This window comes from Hydra vulgaris, chromosome 09, assembly GCF_038396675.1.
Source record: "Hydra vulgaris chromosome 09, alternate assembly HydraT2T_AEP".
NCBI classification, from domain to species: domain Eukaryota; kingdom Metazoa; phylum Cnidaria; class Hydrozoa; order Anthoathecata; family Hydridae; genus Hydra; species Hydra vulgaris.
In genome coordinates, this window is record NC_088928.1 from 53033640 (window position 1) to 53056147 (window position 22508).

Genomic DNA, 22508 nt, shown 5'->3' on the forward strand with positions numbered 1-22508 from the left:
CTTACATTATCGTATACTTGTCCACAACGATTTCTTATATCAATATCATATTTCTCTAGTAGATCTAAAATGTCAGTAATCAAGAATTTATCTTTGTGGCTTTTAACTTGTAGTAAACAAAAAGTTGTTCACACACGTAACCATTTACATAATATCAAAATATCACTCTTCCTTTCCCTATTCAGAAGTCAGCGCAAAATCAAGACCCCTTTAGAATATTACATCACAAGCTTTCCGGATTATTACGTTAAGTTGGATTTCTAATTAACGGAGATTTTAGGCTGGATGGAACTAAATATAAATATAAAATATTTTTAAAGCACTAAAAATTATTGTCAAGTTTCATTTTTTAATGGCAAAATTACGATGGGCTAGCTGAGATAAAAAACGAATATCTTTCTGTTAATTGTTCACTAGTTATTAATAAAATGTAATTTTATAATAACAAGAATATAAGATTTTTATAATGCTCAATTGTGGTTTATTATAGTTGAAACTTTTTTATATAAATATTATTAAAAAACAATAATAAAGTAATATCTCACAGTTATTCCACATTCTAAAGTACTAATTGAATAAAATGAACTAAACCTTAAAATGTTTTTAATAATTAAAAGCAACTATAAATGTTTAAAATGATTGATTTTGTTATAATTGAATCTTACTTGAACCAGTTACAAAAAAAAAGAAAAAACTTAAAATACTTCTAAAATTAAAAAATTAGAAAAAGTTATTTCTTGCTATGTTCCCATATTGAATAAAAATGTTCCTTCATGGAATAAAAAGGAAGGCCATTTATACCATTATCTTGTGGAACAACTAATCTATTTAAATCAAGATTCGTTTCACCCATCCAATCTGCACTTTCACCATTTTTCACATTACCGATTACAGCCATTAGTTCTCGTTGTTGGAAATGAGAAGGAAGTTGATGAGATGTAGGGTCCGTTGTATGTTCTGGTATTTTAAGATCTTCGCTTGTTTGAACAACTGGCAATGGAGAAGAAAGAAATCTGTCTTTTATCACACTAAAGTACTCCATTTCTGATCCCTTGACAAGAGGAGTTGCTTTTGTGGCTCAGACTCAGTGAGCTCAATGTATTCTGTCACTGTCGGAAAATTATCGAATATTAAGCCTGACAAAATTTTAGCAAGAGTGGTCCCGGCAAACTTAAAGTTTGTTTTCTTTAAATCGACATGAAGCTGACCTTTAAGAGAGGCGATGGTAAAGACCACTTCGACTGATTGTATTTTCATTTAGATTGCCTAATTTTTGATTATTTTATATACATCGCTATTTCTTTTTAGTGAGATGCTGATCCATACATAGCAATACTTATTTGTTTCAAGTTTTAAAAAGTTTAAATCTAATAAATCAGTTGGTCATGATGATATTTATTTCAGTGTTATTATAAACTCGTGCGAAGTCATTAATGATATTCTATTTCAAGTTTTACATTGTTCAATAAAACAGGGTATTTTTCCTGACATAAATGATGATCTAAAAATCGCCAGTTTCACCAATATTTTAAAGGGGGTGATGCAACCAATGTTTTAAATTATCGCCCAATCTCAACTTTGCCTGTTTTTTCTAAGATTTTTAAAGAGAATTTTATATAATGTAATTTTCAGTCATTTATCTTAAAATAATATACTGTATCAAAATCAATACGGATTTAAAAAAAGTATTTCAACCGAACACGCTATACTTCAAATTACCCGCAATATTGCTGAATCTTTTGAAAAATCTCAATATACGTTAGGTGTTTTCATCGATTTATCAAAAGCCTTTGATAACATTGGAAAATGGTATCAAAGACTTTTGATACCATTTTTCAATGGTATCAAAAAATACCACATCAATAGAAAAAATAAAGTATTATGGAATTAAAGGAAATATTTTAATGATACTTAAAAGTTATTTAAGCAACCGTAAACAGTTTGTTTACAGAAATACAACTGTCTCATCCAATTTATTAGATATAACATGTGGGGTCCTTCAAGATTCTATACTAGGGCTTCTACTCTTTCTAATTTACATTAATGATCTCCCTAAAGCTTCAAATTTAATGAAAAAGTCATGTTTGCCGATGATACTAATCTCTTTTTATCTCATAACAACATAACAACATTATTCCAAAATATGAACATTGAATTAACAAAAGTTTCTGACTGGTTTAAAATGAATAAGCTGTCACTAAATGATGAGAAAACTAAATAGATACTTTTTCATCAAACTTCAAAAAAAAGCTACTGCCTCCTGTCCTTACTTTTTATTGACAAAATTCAAATAAAAAGAGAACTAACTACTAACTTTTTAGGAATCAATATTGATGAAAACCGCAGTAGAAAGTATCACGTTGATTTGTTGTGCAACAAAGTTGCTCGAAATATAGGGGTAATGTACAAAGCTAGAAATGCTTTAAATAAACACAGTTTAACACAATTATATTTCTCTTTAATCCATTGCCATATAAATTAAGCAAATATTGCCTGGGATAATACCAATAATTCTAAACTGCTACCTCTTTATCGTCAGCAGTAGAATGTTGCTCGTCTTATCAATTATAAAGATCAATTTGCTCAGGCCCAACCATTATTATTTCAAATGAAAATTCTTAAAATTTATCAGCTGAATATTTTTAATATACTTTGTTATATGTACAAATGAAAGATCAACGCATCTCCTGTTTTTTTCATAATCTATATACCTTCAAAGATAAAAGTAAATATAACTTAAGAAATGATAATCTAATTTGGCAACCTTTTTCTCTAACTAACTTTGGAAAGTCATGCATTTCATTTCGAGGAGCTTTTCTTTGCAACAAAGTAGTTTTGAAAAATTTTGATTTTTCCCATGAATGGAATTATCTTTTATTCAAGAAAAGACTAAAAGAAATTATTTTATCTTTTGAAGACATATTTTTATATTTTTAAATTTTTCTGAAAATGAATATGAACATTATTTATTAGTATATAAAAGTATATCTGATCCACATCTTATGTGTTTATGAAAACAGTACTTTTGAAAATATTTTTGTATTTATATATAAAAGTATCAAGAATTTCTTTATACCAATTTTATTTATATATTCTTACAAAATTTATGTTCTCACTAATTATTACTACGACATTGTTTTGTTTTTTTATTTTATATTTCATGTTTATTTAATGTACTTAATATTCACGAGCGGTTCTCGATGATAAGACCTGAAGATCTTCTGCCAGTCTCCGCGTTCTTTTTTTTGTTTTTATTTTTATACCTGTATATTTTGTTATACTTTTTTATTGTATAACGATTTTTATCTTTCTTTTTTTTTCAGTTTACAATGTTTTCAATAAAAAGCTGAAACAAACATTAATCACCGCGTGGAAAAAGTTAAACGATTGGAAAAGGATGTATTTGATATAAAGGAAAGTTTAAGTATTCACGAGGAACTCATCAAAAAAAAGGTCAAAAATAATATTTAGTCTATTGAAAAAAAAAAGAATTTGTAAAAACGAAGCGAAAAAAAGAGTTTGTAAAAACGATGAGTTTATTGATTTTAAAAAAAAACTTAGAGAAATTGAGGATCGGTCACGAAGAAATAACCTTAGGATTGATGGCATCAAAGAAAATGAAAATGAAACGTGGTCTGAAAGTGAAATAAAATTGGTTAAACTTTTTGAGGAGATTCTAGGGATGGTAAATGTGAGAACTGAACGAGCGCATCGCAGTGGACGCCGAGATGCAAAAACACCACGCACAATTATTATTAAGCTGTTAGACAACAAAGATAAGGTAGAAACTAAATTCTTCTAAATTAAAGGGTTAAATTATCTAAATAAACGAAGATTTTTGCTTCGAAACGAACTTAATAAGAAAAGCTCTTAGAGAAAAAATAAAAATTGAGTGTCAGCTGGGGAAATACGCGAGTGAGTGTCTAAGAAAACGGAAGAAATTCCGAATCCGTGTCAAGATGATAAGGGTTAGGGTTTTTTTAGATGAAAATGTCGATAACTCTAATAAATTTAATCAAAAAATATCTGAAAGCTAATACTATACAGTTATTGAATTTTCTCAATATTAGAATATTCTCAAATTTGTTTGTGGTTATTGTAACGAGCGGAAGTGTTTTTGCAAGTTGAAAATTTACAAAGAAAAAAAAAATAAATAACTTTAGACAAAAAAATTCGTCATCAGTTAACCATGTTTCGCTTAAACAAATAATATCAAAAATAAAATTCTTTTCCTCTAAGAATATTTTAAAGTTTTCAAAATTTGCCTTAGCACTTCTAATATTAAGAAGAACAAGAGAAAGGTGTTGATAAATATTATTGATATTATGGCAGTTACACATGTGGAAATTAAAAAAATGATTAAAGACTTGTTTACAAAGTACAAAGTAGAGACGGAAGCTGCGCTAAAACAACAAGAAAGCAACTTTATAAGTATCGTTCGTGCAAACACCAAAATCTTAAAAGAAAGATTAGACAAAGTAGAAAAAAACATTTTAAGAGAACGCTAAAAAAATATCAACACTTGCAACAGAAGTTGAAGAAATAAAGGTTAGTCTAAATTTTCATGAGGAACTTATTGAAAAAAAAAAAAAAAATGCGTTAGATATTTTCATAAAAAATAAATATAATCGTAGTGAAGTACAAAATAACAACACTGATCTCAAAAATAATAACAGTAAGCTAAGAGAAATTTAGGATAGAACAAGGAGGAACAATCTAAGAGTTGACGGAGTTAAAGAAGATGATAATGAAACCTGGCTGGAAAGCGAACAAAAAGTATAAGAAATATTTAATGAGTACTTGGGTGTAGAAAATGTAAGAATTGAAAGAGCTGGTAAAAAAGGCGTAAAAGAGAACAAACCAATTGTTGTGAAATTATTGGACTTTAAAGATAAGGAGGAAATTTTAAGAAATGTCTCAAAGTTAAAGGGAAAAAAATATATTTATTAACGAAGATTACTGCATGGAGACGAATAAAATAAGAAAGGAATGGCGTGAAAAAAATGAAAATTGAAAGAAAATCGGGAAAATTTGCTTACATAACATACGACAAGCTTATTGTAGGCGAGTGGAAGACAAATAAAATGTAATTTTCTACTTATTTTATTTACGGTTTATTTAATTTTTGAATATTTTTATTGATATTATATCAATAACAAAACCCTTTAAAATGAATCCGAAAACGTTTAAATACGAAAGTCTTTTTGAAAACATATCAGATAAGGTTTTTAAAATAAATGATCAAAACACTTTTGATAAACATGACCTTGACAAAAACTTTATTGATAACTTTTTATTAATGAATATGGAAACACCTTACATGTTTCCAAATGAAATAAATAAGTATTTGAAAGATGTTAAACCCAATGAGAGCCTTTCTCTTGTTCTTCTTAATATTAGAAGTGCTTAGGCAAATTTTGAAAACTTTAAAATATTCTTAGAGGAAAAGAATTTTATTTTTAATATTATTTGTTTAAGCGAAACATGGTTAACTGATGACGAATTTAACGAAAGCACGCTTTTTCAATTATATAACTATGAAGGAGTGCATTTGCAAAGGAAATCGAAATAAAGAGACGGGGGTGTTGTAATTTACATCAAAAATAGTTTTCGGTATATATTGCGAAAAGACCTACGCATATCTGACAGGGAATTTGTTTCTATTGAAATCATTAACAATGGCTCTAAAAATACCTTAATATCTTGCTGTTATAAACCGCCACAAACATCAACAGAAATATTCTTAAATCATCTTCAAAATATTATTTGGAAAGCTTCCAAGAAAGAAAAAAATTTATTTATCCTAGTAGATTTTAATCTTAATGCTCTAAATTATGAAAATAATAAAGAAACACAAAGTTTTTACAATAATATAATTCGATTTGGTGTAATTCCTCTTATAAATAAACCAACGCGAATTACAAAAAATTTGGCAACATTAATAGATAATATATTTACAAATTCTTTATTTGAAATCTCCTTAAAGAAAGGAGTAATTAAAATATCTATATCGGGTCACTTTCCGATATTTATTTCAATAAATACCTCAAATAAAATTAAAATAAATTAAAAAAAAAAACAATCACAAGGTGGCATTTTTCTTTGGAAAGCCAGGTTAACTTTAAAAGTGAGTTAGCCAATATTTGACTGGTCAGATTTAGAATCCTCAAATGATACCAATTTAATGTATAATACGTTTATAGATATTTTTTTATTTCTTTATGATAAACACTTCCTCAAAGTAGTAAAAGCAATTTAATTTAAAGACAAATTCACCTTGGTTGAGTAAAGGTTTTAAATAATCATTTAAGCGGAAACAACGATTATATATAAAGAACCTTTAAAAAAATGCGATAAAACAAAATCGGAATACAAGAACTATACTAGTCTCTTTGAGAAAATTAAAAAAACTGCTAAAGCTAATTATTATAATAAACTACTTGAAAAGTGTCAAACAGATTCTAGGAAAATATGGCAATTATTAAATGAAATTATTGGTAAACCAAAAATTAACAAACCGTGCTTTCCAAAAACTATAAAGATCAACCACAAAACAATTGATGATGAAAACGTCATTGCAAATGAGTTTAACAACTTCTTTGTTAATATAGGATCTAAACTTACATCCCAAGTTCCTAGTGTAAATAAATCTTTTGATAAATATTTTAGATCGTAATAAAAATGAATTGAATAACGAAAAACTAACCATGTTAGAATTTGACAATGCTTTTAAAAGCCTAAAAAGAAACAATCCAACCGGAATCGACGATATTAATAGCAACATAGTAATTAACTGCCAAAACGAGCGTAAAGTTCCTTTTTTTAAAATATTTAAACACTCCTTAAAGGAAGGTATCTTTCCAGAAAAACTGAAAACTGCGAAAGTAAAACCTATTTTTAAATCAGGAGATACAAGTGAAATAGGCAATTACAGACCAATATAAATACTTTCTACATTCTCTAAGATACTTTAGAGAATTATGCACGATAGAGTATATACTTTTTTTAAAGAAAATAACTTTATTTACTCCGAGCAATTCGGTTTTCAAATAAAAAACATCAACTTAACACCCAATCCTTCACCTAGTTAATGAAATAAAAAACTCTTTTACCAACGGAGAAGTTACATTAGGTGCATTCATAGATCTCTCTAAAGCTTTTGATACAGTCGACCACAAAATATTATTATTAAAGCTTAACATGTATGGCATAAGGGGTAGAACGAACAAATGGATAGAAAGCTACTTAGATAAACGTGTGCAATCTATGTATTATGGAGATAATAAACTCTCTAACCCTTCCATAAAGTGTGGTTTTCCTCAGGGTTTAATACTTGGGCCTTTGCTTTTTTTAATCTAGGGTTAGGTGGGGCAATATGAGACAGCGGGGCAATATGAGACAGTTCGCGTTTATCATGATGCCAGACTTACAAATTATTATTTGCGTGATTTTTACATATGCAGTTGTGTTTAAAAACTATCTTGTGTCAAGAAAAATATATTGAGTCACTTTGAAATAAAAAAGTTGAGTAGAAGGGGAATTATTTCATCCCTCGGCTTCGCGAAAATATCGAATTTTTAAGTGTTGTTATTGCAATTTTTCCTAGCCTTTTTTGATCTCACTGAATGGAAAAGCTTTTTATGTTTAAAGTTTTTTTTTTATTAGGATCTTTAGGCCTTTTTCTATCATTTCCATTCTTTGGTATTTTATTTCTTCAATAAAATAGTTAGGAAATTAGGCAACTCGATGCCAACATGATGCAGGGCAAAACGAGACATACTGTTTGTATTTGTTTTGCCGATATCTAATATTATGTTTATTTAATGTTTTACATTAAAACAACAAACATAGCAAACATTATTATTTACGTGCTGTAGATTTAAATTTATTATACTGTATATACTTACTTTTTATTTTATTAATTGAAATGTTTAGTTGTTATCCAATATAATTATGTTTTATATTTTGTTATATTATATTTAAGCATAATAAATATTTAATCAAATTGAAGCAAATAGTTGCCTGATGTTTATATTTACTATGTTTGTATTTTATAATCTTATTGTATTGTATATCTAATTGTAATGTAATAAATAAGCTGACCAACGTCCTCCTTTTTATGTAAAAGAGCGCAGAGCCAAAGGTAATTAAAACTACGATTTTTACGGCGCTAATAATTACTAATAAAGTAAGTAGTATATAAAATATATTGTGAGTAGATTTAAGCATATAGGTTATTGCAGTAAACTATAAACAAAATACAATGAATTTTATGTGTACTTTAAATACATAAGTTCAATATATGCATGTATGGTTTTATTAATTATTATAGTTGTTCTATATATATATATATATATATATATATATATATATATATATATATATATATATATATATATATATATATATATATATATATATATATATATATATATATATATATATATTTAGATAGTGGAATACGGTTAAAAACTATATAAGAAAAACTGATCGTGGCAATTTTTCTGAGCAGAGCATGTTATTACCAATCGACTCCGTAAAATTAAAGGAAATGTCACTGAGAAAAGCAGCTTTGACATTTAGTATAAATAAAAATGCTTTACATAGAAGGATTCAAAGAAAAATAAAGAATTTAGAATCTTGTAATATTCATAAAAGATCACTTGGTTCATTTAAAAAAGTATCGCCAGATGATACTGAAAATCAATTAGTTAGCTGCATTAAAGAAATAGATTCAGTTTATTATGAATTGTCGATAAGTGACATTCAACAAATTGTCTCCAGTATGTAGAAAAGTATTAACATAGTTCATCCCTTTAATAAATATAATGGTGTTGCAGGAAAAGATTTTGTAAGTGGATTTTTAAAGAGACATCCAGACCTTTCAATAAGAAAGCCTCAGAGGTTGTCTTTAAATCGTATTTATGGTTTAAACCGCAGCTCTGTGAACATTTATTTCAAGAATATAGAAATTGTTATAAAAAATACAAGTTTAAAGCTCATCAAATTTTTAACTGCGATGAATCAGGCATTACAACTGTACATAAACCTGTTAAAGTTATAACAAAAAAAGGGAAGCATTGTATTTCTTTTGTAACAAATGGTGAACGGGGTGTAACAACAACCGTTGTTTGTGCTATAAATGTAACTGGACTATTTATTCCACCAATGATGATTTTTAAAAGAAAGCGAATGAAATTAGAACTAATCGACCATGCTCCCACTGGAAAAATTGGAGGGTGCTCTAAAAATGGATGGATTACAACTGATCTGTTCAAGGAGTATATAAAACTATTTACTAAGTACACTAGAGCCTCTATAGAAAATAAAATTCTTTTAATTTTAGATGGGCACAAAACTCATATAAAAAACACTAACTTGTTGGATTTTGCAAAGGAAAATAGAATAGTTATTATAACTTTACGACCTCGTACTTCTCATAAGTTGCAGCCACCTGATCGAAGCTTTTTTAAACCGTTAAAAACTTTTTATAATATAGAATGTGGATCATGGTTGCGTGAGCATGTCTGGATATAATTCCAGACACTGAATTTAATGATGACAAAAAATCTAATGTTATCTTACATAAACCAGATAAAATCGAATCACAAGTTAATTTTTGTACCTTATGACCATTGCCCTCAGGATCTTCAGAAAATATTGATTTTAATATAACACCATGCTTTTCTAATATTGTACCAATTCCAAAAATTATTTTACCACCAAAAAAGGGAGAAGAATCACAGATAATAACAACATCACATTACAGAAAATTACTATTTGAATCCTCTGAAAAATCAAAAAAGTTAAAAGAACGCAAAATAGAAAATAAAAGTGCATTAGGAAAGGGGTAAAGAAAAACTTAAAAGTTTAAGTGTTGAAGACTGGGAATGTTATGTTTGTAATGGTTTATGGAGTGAGGCTGCAAAAGGAGAGAAGTGGAGTCAATGTTCAAAATGCACAACCTGGGCTCATTCGGGCTGTTGTTCGTTTTAAAATACTAGTCAACCAATATGTGATTTATGTGACTAGTGACAGTTTGTGTATAGCTGTAATATATTATAAAATGTATTTCTTGCTAATCCTCTTAAAGATCTGTTTTGTTTATCTTTATTTATGTAAATTACTAAAAAAAAAAAAATCTGTCTCATTTTTTTGTCAAAATGAGACAGGATAGGTGCTGTCAATAAATGATCTCTGGTGACCAAACCACTGCAGTTTTGCAACTTATATTTTGTAAGCTTCAAATAAAATGGTAGAAGATTTGAAAAATATCAAGTTATTTTTTCAAAAGTATTAGATAAATTAGTGCTTAAGTGTCTCATTTTGCCCCTCGTTACACTATGTTAGCGATCTCTATCGGGCATCAAAAAGAGTTTCAACTATAATGTTTGCTGATGATAACAACTTTTTTATCTCCGGAAAAATTATAAATGAACTGTGCGTAGAAATAAATCAAGAATTAGAAAAAAATTACTGGATGGTTTAGGGCAAATAAACTTTCTATTAACTCAAGTAAAACGAAGTTTTCTTTATTTCATCCTTCTTATAACAAAAAAAAAAAGTCGAATCTTCTCTTTCAAAATTGTTTATTGAAAATAGAGAAATAAGTAGGGATAATGTTACTGAATTCTTAGGTGTTTTTATTGACGAAAATCTTAATTGAAATAAACATATCGCCTATATAGGTAGTAAAATATCTAAAATTATCGGAATAGTATTCCGATCACGCCATTTATTGAAAAAGCCGCTACTCAAACAAATCTACTATAGTAGTATCTAGTTGAAGTATCTACTATAGTGGTATAGAGTTGAAAATAGCAAAAAAATATTTCATCCACTTAAGTGGATGAAATATTTTTTGTGCTATTTTCAACTAGACTTATATTCATTGATAAATTTTAAGTTTCATAGAATCATCTCTCAGCGTTCAAAAATTATAACATTATAAAACTTGCAACCCCCTCAAATTGAGTGGGTTTAACTTTATATGGTCATAATTATGTATATATATATATATATATATATATATATATATATATATATATATATATATATATATATATATATATATATATTTATATATATATATATATATATTTATATATATATATATATTTATGTATATATATATATATATATATATATATATATATATATATATATATATATATTTTGTTAATTCACCTCCCCAAGGCCCAGAAGGCCACTGCAGACGATGAGGCTACTAAATTGTGGTTATAACCCTCTCTCAACTCTTTAACTCTGAAACACGAACCTTGACGAACAAGGTCGCTGCGCGGAGAAACAAGTTGAGCGCGGTACTACCAGGAACGTGGTGGGGATTGAACTCGGAACCTCTCGCTAATGAAGCGAGCGCTCTACCACTACACCACTACCGTATATATATATATATATATATATATATATATATATATATATATATATATATATATATATATATATATATATATATATATATATATATATATATATATATATATATATACAGGGGCGGGTTTAGGGTTAGGCTTGTTAGGCGTGTCGACTAACATCTTTTTAGGTAAACACTTTTTAATTAAAAAGCTTTATAATTTAAAAAAAAATACATTCTTCAATTTTATTTTCGTATAAAAAATCCACTGAACAGTAAATTTAGTAAATGCTTAATGATAAAAGTTAAAAAAGATCTACTTCTACATACCCAAACGCTAGCAAAAAAAAGATATTTCAACAACATAATTTCAATCAAAAAATTAGAAGAATTTATAAAATCATGTGTAAATAATGAAGATTTTCAAAAAATTACAAACATTACACATAAGTCCGACGAATATATGTTTTTGCGATCGAGAAATAAACTAAAAAACAAATTTGATTTATTAATCAAGGAAAGTAGATATAAAGATAATGATAACCAAAGAAAGTACAAGTTTATAAAAGAGGTAACACTTAATTTATGTGCTGATAATATCCCAACACATCACAAAAAATTACTAGATTTAGGACCCAACTTTGTTCCAATTCCGAGTAAAGTTCCATATATGGATATAATAAGTATAACTGAAACGGCAGCTTTAAAGTTAAAATATTCAAACAAAAATACTGATGCAAATAAACTTAGACAAGATGTACTTTGAGTTTTGAAAATTCATAAACCGGTTTGTACAAATTTAGATAAGGATCAGTTTAAAGCTCTCAAAGAACTTAAGTCTAGCAACACAATTAGTATTTATCCGTTCGATAAAGGATCAGGCTTTGTTCGAACTAAAAAAACCAATGCTCTTAAAAAAATTGAAGAACAACTCGGAAAATCTAAAATCATAAACTATGATCAGACTCAAAAACTCCTTCGCAAAGTTCAGAATACTTTACGAAATCTGGAAACAAAGTTTACAAAAAATGAATATTCAATTTATCCAAGTGACGCCACTCCTCCACGATTATATGGTGTCATCAAAGCACACAAACCAACTAATAACCACCCAATGCGAATTATAGTAAGCACAATAGGATCACCTACAAATAAATTATCAAATTATTTAGCAAATCTCATCCAACCGACCTCCAATCTTAACAAAACAAAACTTCGAAATTCAAAACAGTTTGTTGAATGTGCTCAATCATGGTATATCGATCCTGGTGAACTTCAAGTTTCCTTCGATATTGTTAATCTTTACCCTTCAATACCAGTTAAAGAATCAATCGATATTTTATTAGAACAACTCCGTAACAGTCCTGTCTTTAAATCAAAATTATCTTTTTCAGAAATAAAAATACTTTTAGATTTGTGCTTGTCAAATTGTTATTTTTTACATGAAAGCAACATACACACATTGGAAGATGCTGGTCCAATAGGTTTATCATTAATGGTAGTAATGGCAGAGAGTTTTCTACAACATTATGAAGAAAAAGCGTTACTACAGGCACAATATCTTACACCACCAATATGTGTAAAATCATTTAAAAGGTATGTAGATGATATCCATTCCCGTTTTATAAATGAGGCAGAATCAGAACGTTTTCTCAACTTGTTAAATAATCAACACACAAATATCAATTATACAATTGAAAAAGAAAGTGATTCACACGCAATAAATTTTCTCGATCTCTCAATAACAAATAACAAATCCGGAACATATCTTTTTAAAATCTATCGCAAAGATGCAATTACTAATGTGCAAATAAAGCCGCATTCTTGTCACAATCCAAAAATTATTTATGGTGTATTTAAAGGTTTTATCCGAAGAGCTTTTGCATTATGCAGTAAAGAACACATAAATCATGAATTAAAGTTTCTAACAGAAATGTTTACAGAAAATGGTTATAACAAAAAAATACTTCAAAACATTGTCAAAAAAAAAAAAATAATAAGCAAAATAATCAACAAAACAACAACAATAACATCAATAAACTAGAACCAAATTATATTTCTCTACCATGGGTACCAAAATTAAGTAATCAACTAAAACAGATATTTAAAAGTGTAGGCTATACTCCAGTTTTTAAATCACCAAAAAACCTTCAACAATTAATAACTCAAAAAAACAAGCCTCGACTTCCCAACGACTCTTACCCAGGAGTATACAAACTGGAGTGTTCGTGTGGAAAGCTCTATGTAGGTGAAACAAAACTCAAGGTTTCAACTCGCATTTGCCAACATCAAAAACATACTTTTGAGGGAAAATGGAAAAATTCGACCGTAGCGGGGCATTCCAGAAATTGCCATGGTGCCTTTGGCTGGAATAATAACAACACTGTTAAAGTAGAGGAAGACTATTTTAAGAGAAAAGTGAGAGAGTCCTTGGAAATACAGTTTCACCAGTGTTCTCCGGGTGAAGGCGGTTTGAATGAAGACGACGGTGATTACGTCACATCGTCGTTTTGGAAACCTTATTTTCTTTTTTAAAACGCAAGAACACATTACATTGAAGTTTTATTATTTGTTTGTTTTTGTTTTTTTAACGGTTTTTTATATTACTTGAATAACGAGGGTATATATAACCCCTAGAAATATTGTAAATTATTATAAGAAAGAGGATAAGTTTACATACTATACCAGATGTTTCAACTTAATTAAATTTTATAAAAGCTTATCTAAGATGTTAACTTTTAAAAATTCTTTTTTAATGTTTTCCTTTTTATCCTCCGGTAACGTAACTTCATGTCAAGTAAGGCAAAACATTTGTGCCTAACTTGGCCCGTTTATTCGGCAAACGAGAGTCCGAAAAATTATTAAGTTCATTTAAATAATGGTTTTTTTCATCGTTCGGTAGCGTAACTTCAGGCCAAGTTAGACGCAAGTTAGTTGTTAATCGATTGTTTGTTTCTTTTAATTGAAGGGCTTATTGTGAAACAATGACAAGCCACAAAAACAAATATTTGAGAAAAATGGCTTTCAAGTTTTATTTAAATCTATAAAATCAGTGCTTACCTATTATTCTCTCAAATTTATACATCATAAAAATACTAATGGATATTATATATTGGACAAAAAAAATAAATAAAAATTGCGTATACTATCAGTGGCGGATTCAGCGTTTTTTAATCTTTGAGATAGCTAACTTCCAGACATGGAGCTAACTCCAAACATTTATATGTTTATACTTATATCAAATAATGAGGGATTGCAAAAAATTGCGATGATTGGAAGCTGGGAACAAAAAAGCTCCAAAACTTTTTTGATGTAATATTTTTTGTACTATTCTTAACTAGACTTATATTCATCGATAGTTTTTAAGTTTCATAGTATTATCTCTAAGTGTTCAAAAATTATGACCATTTAAAAATTACAACCCCCTCAAATTGAGGGTGGTTTAAACTTTATATGGTCATAATTTTTGAACGCTTAGAGATAATACCATGAAGCTTAAAAATTATCGATGAATATAAGTCTAGTTGAGAATAGTACAAAAAATATTTCATAAACTTGTTGCTCTCATGTTTGGGGCAGGTGTTGCAAAAATTTTGGGGCTTTTTTGTTCCCAGCCTCCAATCATCGCAATTTTTTGCAAACCCTCATTATTTGACATAAGTGTAAACATAGAAATGTTTGGAGTCAGCTCCATGTCTGGAAGTTAGCTATCTGAAAGATCAAAAAATCCTGAATCCGCCACTGACTATTTATGATCATAAAAATGATAATAACCCATTTTTAAAAAAAGTGTGGCTTGTCATTGTTTCACAATAAGCCCTTTAATTGCAGATTTTGAAAGAAACTTTTAACTGACTAAATTAAACATTTTCTTAGCATGTCTTGCATTTCTTTACAGTCTGTAAGAAAATTAATTGAGAACGGTTGTATTGAGAATCTACGAACTGTTTATTCCGAATTGTCGTTAAAGATTAATTTCCTTCACAAACCAGATCTTTATGACTTATTGACTGTTCAAAAGTCAATAAAGAGAAATATTTCTGTCGAGTGTGACATTCCGCAGAACTCAAGGAAAACTATGGCGTTGAAGTAAGCATTTCTCTATTTATTTCAAAAAGTAAAAGAAAAAATAATAGCAAAAATCCATTCTTTATATCAACTACAATAATAGTAATAATGATAATAATAATGATAAAAACAACAATAATAATAATAATAACAATAATAATAATAGTAATAATAACAATTGTGCTAAACAATTAACAATTACTATGTTTACAGATAAATACAACACCAATCAAAAACCACCTATTTCTACCATTGCTGGTAAATCTTTTTTATATGAACTTGATAACAACAAATTTATAACGTCCTCTCACAGAAATAGTGTTTTTGATTCCTTTACAGATTCAAAATCATGTTCTTCCAATACTTTGCTACCTTTAAATGAAAATGATTATAAAATTAAAAAAAAAAAGTTTTTATCTGCCAAAATTTCAAAACTAATAGTCTAATACAAATAAGTTGTCTAGTGAATTCTCTAGTGAATATGATATTACATGCTTTCGTTCAAAGGCATCTACTTTAAATGATTTGCAATTAAAAAACTTGATTAGAAATGTTTTTTTGCCTGATGAGCGTTATTGTTTTCCAAAAACAAATGAACAACCTTTCCAACTTATCTGGTTAAAGCAATTTTCATGGCTTAGTTATTCACCATCTGAAGCATGGATCTGAAGATGGAGCATATTGTTTGAGTTGTGTTTTGTTTAGGTTTAAATACTTTTCGGAATCTAGTAGATGTAAAACTTGTTTTCTCAACCTGTAAAGCACTGGCCAGATGCTGTAAGTGCTTTTAAAAGACATTATCATGGGAAAAAAGGAAAGATTAATAAACATCACTTAGCTGTACAAAGTTTTCATTATAACACCTGGACCATATTTTCAGCAGTTTTAAATACAATGAATGGAAGTGTTCAAAGTATTGATATTTTAATTAATAAAGAATATGAAAAGGAGGTTGCTGTGAATCGGGACAAATTGCGTTCAATTGTTGACTCAATCATTTTCTTAGGCTGTCTCAATACAGGTTTTAGAGGTCATCGTGACGTTTCCCAACATCCTACTGTTGGAAAATACTCTTTAGTAAATGGAGTAGGAAATTTTGTTGAACTTTTAAACTACAGGATCAGAGGTGGGGATAAAGTTCTTGAGCATCATTTTTTTCAATAATTGCTGATGAAACATCTGATTGCTGATTGCTCCAATCAGGAACAAATGTCTTTAATTATTAGATTTATAGATAGTTCTTTTGATGTTAGAGAAGAATTTTGGGTTTTTTGCATTGCGAATATGGTTTATCAGGAGAAGAAGCAAAACTATTTTATCATGTCTTAAAAGTTATTATCTTGACATTTCCAATTGTCTAGGTCAGGGGTATGATGGTGCAGGATCTGTTGCAGGTCATGTTAAAGGTCTTGCAAAGAGAATTAAAGATCACAATGACAAAGCAGTTTATACTTACTGTTCTAGTCATCATCTTAATCTTAGTGTAGCAAATTCATCCAAACTGCAAGAAGTCAGAAATATGATAGAGCAAGTAAAAAAATTTATTAGAAGCAGCTATCACCAAATATTGTCCTTCTGCAACAAAGAAAAAATTAATTGATATTTGTCGCACAAGATGGGTTGAACGCATAACTGGGTTGGATGATTTTGAAAGTTTGTTTGTACCCATTGTTTTTTGTCTTGAAGGAATGAGCATGAAATTAGAAAAAAAGTGCAATAAAGAATCTTCCTCATAAGCTTCTTGTTTTTTAAAACTCATTACAACTTTTGATTTTATTTCATCTTTAGTGATTACTTGAACAGTTCTTGGCTACACTATTCCTGTTATACAAATGTTGCAAGGTAAAACTTTTGACATTTGTAATGGTTTAAGTTCTATTTCAGCTTTGAAAAGTTTTATGTTTTTACTTAGAAATATAATAGATGATTATCACATAAAGTGATATGATACAGTTCTTTATCTTGCTTCTAAAGTTCATGTTGCAGAAGTTAAACCAAGAGTATCAAGTTGTCAAATATATAGAAATAATATTCCTTCTTGTTCAAGTTCAGATTATTTCAAGTAATCGTTAACCATACCACTTATCGATCACCTCCTATTCGAAGTTAATAACAGATTTAGTGATAATGCTTTGGTTGCTTATGATGCTTTGGTTATTATTCCAGATAAAATGATGTCTTATGTTTCTAAGAAGATTGACTAGAAAATTAAGTTTCAATCTTTTGTAAATTTTTATTCAACAGATTTGCCATGTGCAATTTCTTTAAGCGCAGAACTTGATTTGTGGGAAAGCTATTAAGTTCGAAAAAAAATTTGCTTACCAGATAATATTTCAAGTACTTTAAAAAGTCTTCCTAACAATCAATTTGCAAATTTAAGAGTTTGTCTTTGCATTCTAGGAACATTGCCTGTAACCTCTTCTATGTGTGAAAGATTGTTTTCAGCTATGAGACAATTAAAAAATTACACACAAAGTACTATGTCACCTGAGAGAATGAGCAGTCTTGCTTTATTGCATATTCACCAAGAGATAAAATGTAATGTTGAAAAAGTTAAAGACTTATTTGCACTTAAAATTCGTAGATTAAATTTTACAGATAAAAACTGCTAACCATTTTTTTTTTTTATTATTCATTTTCTTTAACAAGTTTTTTTTATTTGTTAATTTGTAAGTTAACTTTTAATATTTTATGTTTAATGCTTTTTAAGTTGTTTTAAATTTTTAATTAAAATTACTCTATATATAATTAGTTTACGTAATACTTAGTGTCTGGACCATATTAGTAACAAAATCTTTTTTTTTTTTGAAATACAATACAGTTACCTTTTTTCTGAGCAAAGTGTGTTGTTAAAATTCCAGAGGTCAGTCCTTCCTCAATTTTAAATAAACAATGAACAGGGTTGATTATGTAATAAATATAAGAATAAGTAAAAATATCACAAGTAGTTGTTCTTCCAACATATCAGTTTAATTAAATTAATTTGATTTAAAAAAAAGTGAAATTCTAAATATATTATTTTTTTTTCTCTTTAGTAACCTTAACACCTTCAATTGGTAAATAGGGTTTTATCAGTTTTATATTTAAAAAATATATATGATTTTACTTTTTGATGTACTGTATTTTTTATAGTTTAATTAAGAGCATTATGTTTTATACAAATTTAAATATTGATTTTATTAAATATATCTTTTTTCTATTTTTTTAGTTCTACCTTTTTAAACGTTCTACTCAGCGCCATTATTTTAGTTTACCTTGCTTAACTGTTAAATATGGTTTTAATTTGGTAAACTTTCATGACTTGAAATTTACTTTATTGATCATTAGCCAGCAGTTTAGGGGAAAAAATGACTTCAATACAGTTAAGTTAAGTGATAACTGTTCACCGGCCGTATCGCAATTGTTTACATTGTTTATTGATGCTTACGATTAATATTCATGTTATTACTATATTGTGTTACTACTATATTGTATATTATTACTATATTGTTATTACTATATTGTATCTTTCACGTTAATAATAATAATTTTTGTTATATAAATGGTAATAATGTGTGTCTATTTAGATTTTAATTATTTTTATCATTGTTTCGGAAACAATGTAGGGAGAGTGGGGCACCATGACACATTTTTAGTTTTTGCTTCGTAACAATTTTTTTAATGCGCTTTTTTTTTAGGCGATTGGTTTAGTTTGTAGAAAAAATTTATTTCGACAAAATAAATTCTATAAATTACAAAAATATAACAGGTTAAACTTGTGAGACTAAAGTAAAATTAGAAATTTGAAGTAAAAAAAAAGAAACTTAAAGTAAAATTAGAAATTTGTTTCAAGGTACCGGTATTAATGATCAATTAAAAACTGAGCTAAGAAAGTAGCTAAAAGTATAAACATTGTTTGTTGTGACTGCTTTGTCATAAATTAATTATACTGTGTATTAAATTTGAAATACTATGGTAGTGTTTTTAATTAGTGTGTTGTATTTTTTTCCTCTAATCGATCTAAATTAGTGTAACCCTATGCTTCTTTTTTGAATTCATAAAAACGGTGTCTGAAACAATTTGTGCTTTAGACTTTGCTAAATAGCGAGAATGAGTTTTAGTTAATGGAACTAGAGATAGTAGCTCCTTTGAGCCGTGATCATAATAGTATTAGTAGAAAAGAAAAAGAGATTTTTCACGACAACTTTACAGCGATGGGAGAGAGTCTAAACCTTGGCAGATTTTTTAAAATTTTAACAAAGGCAGAAAGGAAGCATGGTAACCATAGTAGCATTAATTTTTTTAGAATTTTTTTTCGTTTTTATTAAAATATATATATAAAAGAGTGTTTTGGTGTAAAATTTAGAGGTGGGTTTTTCGAAATTTTTTGTAAAGGTATAGGAGTATTACCTGAAAAAATAAGTATTATAGGTCTGTGTTCATGATTTCTTTTTAAAATAATTGACATTGACAATTTTAATTAGTCATCAAAAATTATACTAAAGAAAATTCTATTAATCTATTATTTAAAGAAATTTTATTAAAATAGATATTTCTTTTTTAAATAGTTTTATGCTTTCTAATTACTGACACATGTCATCTTTTACTAAAACAAATGAAACACTAAATATTAAAACGCTAAGACTTAGTATTAGTCTGAAATTTCGCCAGATATTGTTCTTTTTCTGTAGTTAATCATTAAAATAAAAAAAAAAGTTATAATCAACATTTAAAAAATGATAAATATTTAATATCATATTTAAAAATACTAATGATAAAAGTTCTCTACAGTTTAAATAAATGTATATATGTCTGTGTATTTTGTGTTTATTTATAGTTTGATAAAAAATTAAAAGAATAAAATGAACAAGTTTTGTGTACAGTTGGTATTTTATCAAATGATCAATGTCATAAAATGGTGTTCACTAAATCAATTGGATTCAAAGATTTATCAAGCTATTCAGAGAGAGAGATAGAAATTTATTATTATGGAGATCTTGACTGTTAATATCAAATGTTAATGTTAAAATCTGTTTACATCATTAGCAACTTTTACTTAACCGGTTTGCTAACTCCCAAAAAAATTGTACTGACCCATTTAAAAGGCATAAAACTAGTATATAAGGTAAATTTATATGTTCTTAACTTATTGTGCTGTCTATTTACAAAAAATACATCTAGTACACTTTCAACTAGTTTGAAAATTTTATTTATTTTATTTTTAAAATTATTAATTTATCTAAATTATTATTTTCTAATTTTGGCGAATTTTTTTTCATTTATAATATATTTATAGGTGGTTTGCAAGAGATTGATATTCAACTGGAAAAAGATAAGTGTTCAATTGGTATTGAAACAACACCTGGTTTTAAAATGTGACATTTATGGCGAAAAGAAGCGGTAAAAAAAATAGATAATTGGTCTACCTTACAGAACCACACTGGTGAAGATGATTTCTGGAACAAACATTTTTTGATGAAGATATAGATATTGCACAAGAAAATTATAATTATAAACCCAGTTTTGATAAATTAGATTAATCACCAGTAAAATTTCATGAAGTTCCACAACATGCTAAAATTTCTCAAGGGAAAAGAAAATTAATGCAAGCTACTGATGTTATGTCAAAAAAGCTATCAGCTATCCTCAATGTTAACACAACAGACCTGAAAAATGATATTATTGAGGACCCCAATTTTGAACATCAGAAGAAAGCTGAAGATCTAGATATATTGATAATATCAATGCAAAAAAAGCTGAAAACGGCTAACAGAAGAGAAAAGATTTTAACATTGGTTCCAGATTCATGGTCTTTAAGGAAAGCAGCTGAAGTATTCAACATTTCAAAATCAACCATGATTAAAGCAAGAAAAATTAAATTTGAAAAAGAAATGTTAACACTTCCAGAAAAAACTAACATTGTTAGAATTGAATCAGATATCATTGATTAGGTGGAAAGCTTCTATTGTAATGATCAGTTCAGTCGGTAGTTGCCAGGTATAAAAGATTTTGTAAGTGTATCCAAAAATAAACATGTATCAAAATGATTATTTCTTTGTAATTTAAAGGAATTATTTATTGAATTCAAACTAGAGCACCCTCAATCCAAAATAAGATTTTGTAAATTTGCTCAGTTAAAGCCAAAATGGTGTATTTATGCTGGTCAAAAAACAACCCATGCTGTTTGTATATGTGCAATACACCAAAACTTAAAGTTTATGTTTAGCGCAGTTAAACTAGAAAAGAGTTACCATGAACTTATTGAGAAGATGTTTGTAGCAAAGAGTCAAGGGAATGCATGGTCCATAGATGTAATCGTTGCCCTGGAATTCAAAATATTATCAATTATATAACTGCAAATCTATTTCAAAATGAAGGATCATTTGAAGAGAATGAAAAAGTTGATGAAGATGAAACAATTGAATACAAACAGTGGAGTACAACAGATATAGCAGAGCTTTTAAGTTACACAATAAGCGAATTCATTGAAAGTCTTGAAAAACTTGGTAGCATTACATCTCACTCTAATATTGCTAAAGCACAAGGTAAATATTTGAATACATTAAAGTCATTTATACCCATAAATTAAATTATTGTTTTGGTTGATTTTGCAGAAAACTTTTAATATGTCATTGAAGGCGGAATCCAGAGTTACCACTGGAACCAACAGCAATGCACACTACATCCTGTAGTTCTTTATAAGAAAAATAATGAGAGTGCTACTAAAAGTGAACCATCGTCTTTATGTTTTATATCTGATGACCTAACACATGATGTTGGATTTATTTGTTGTATAGCAAAAAGAACTGTCTAATTTGTACAAGAAATGTTTCCAAATCCATTATTTCTCTGATTGTGCTGGCCAGTACACAAATTGCAAATTTTTGTACTGGCCAGCACAAAAATCAGCACATTTTTAAATTTATGCCATCATGTTGAAGATTTTGGGATACAATGTGAATGGAATTTCTTTGCAACGTCATATGGAAAGTCACCATGTGATGGCATTGGTGGAACAGTTAAAAGACTTGTTTTGAGTGCTAGTCTTCAACGTCCAATTGACTTACAAACTCAGAACGCTGAAGAA

The 22508-nt window shown here is 28.1% G+C and overlaps 1 protein-coding gene across 1 annotated transcript; it reads left to right on the forward strand.

Moving 5' to 3' along the window:
* Window positions 1-11837: 11837 nt before the first annotated feature.
* LOC136085574 (uncharacterized) lies at window positions 11838-13909 on the forward strand. The gene is made up of 3 exons (XM_065806895.1): window positions 11838-12057; window positions 12178-13323; window positions 13419-13909. Exons 1-3 carry the CDS (start codon window positions 11838-11840, stop codon window positions 13907-13909), a joined length of 1857 nt encoding a protein of 618 aa, XP_065662967.1.
* Window positions 13910-22508: the final 8599 nt, after the last annotated feature.

Excerpts from the sequence above, each read along its gene's own strand:
- LOC136085574 (XM_065806895.1), top strand. The coding sequence starts at position 11,838 with ATGTTTTTGCGATCGAGAAATAAACTAAAAAACAAATTTGATTTATTA. Across the intron at positions 12,058-12,177 it reads TCCATATATGGATATAATAA|ATAAGGATCAGTTTAAAGCT; the intron begins GTATAACTGAAA and ends GTACAAATTTAG. Across the intron at positions 13,324-13,418 it reads AGAAATGTTTACAGAAAATG|AACCAAATTATATTTCTCTA; the intron begins GTTATAACAAAA and ends TCAATAAACTAG.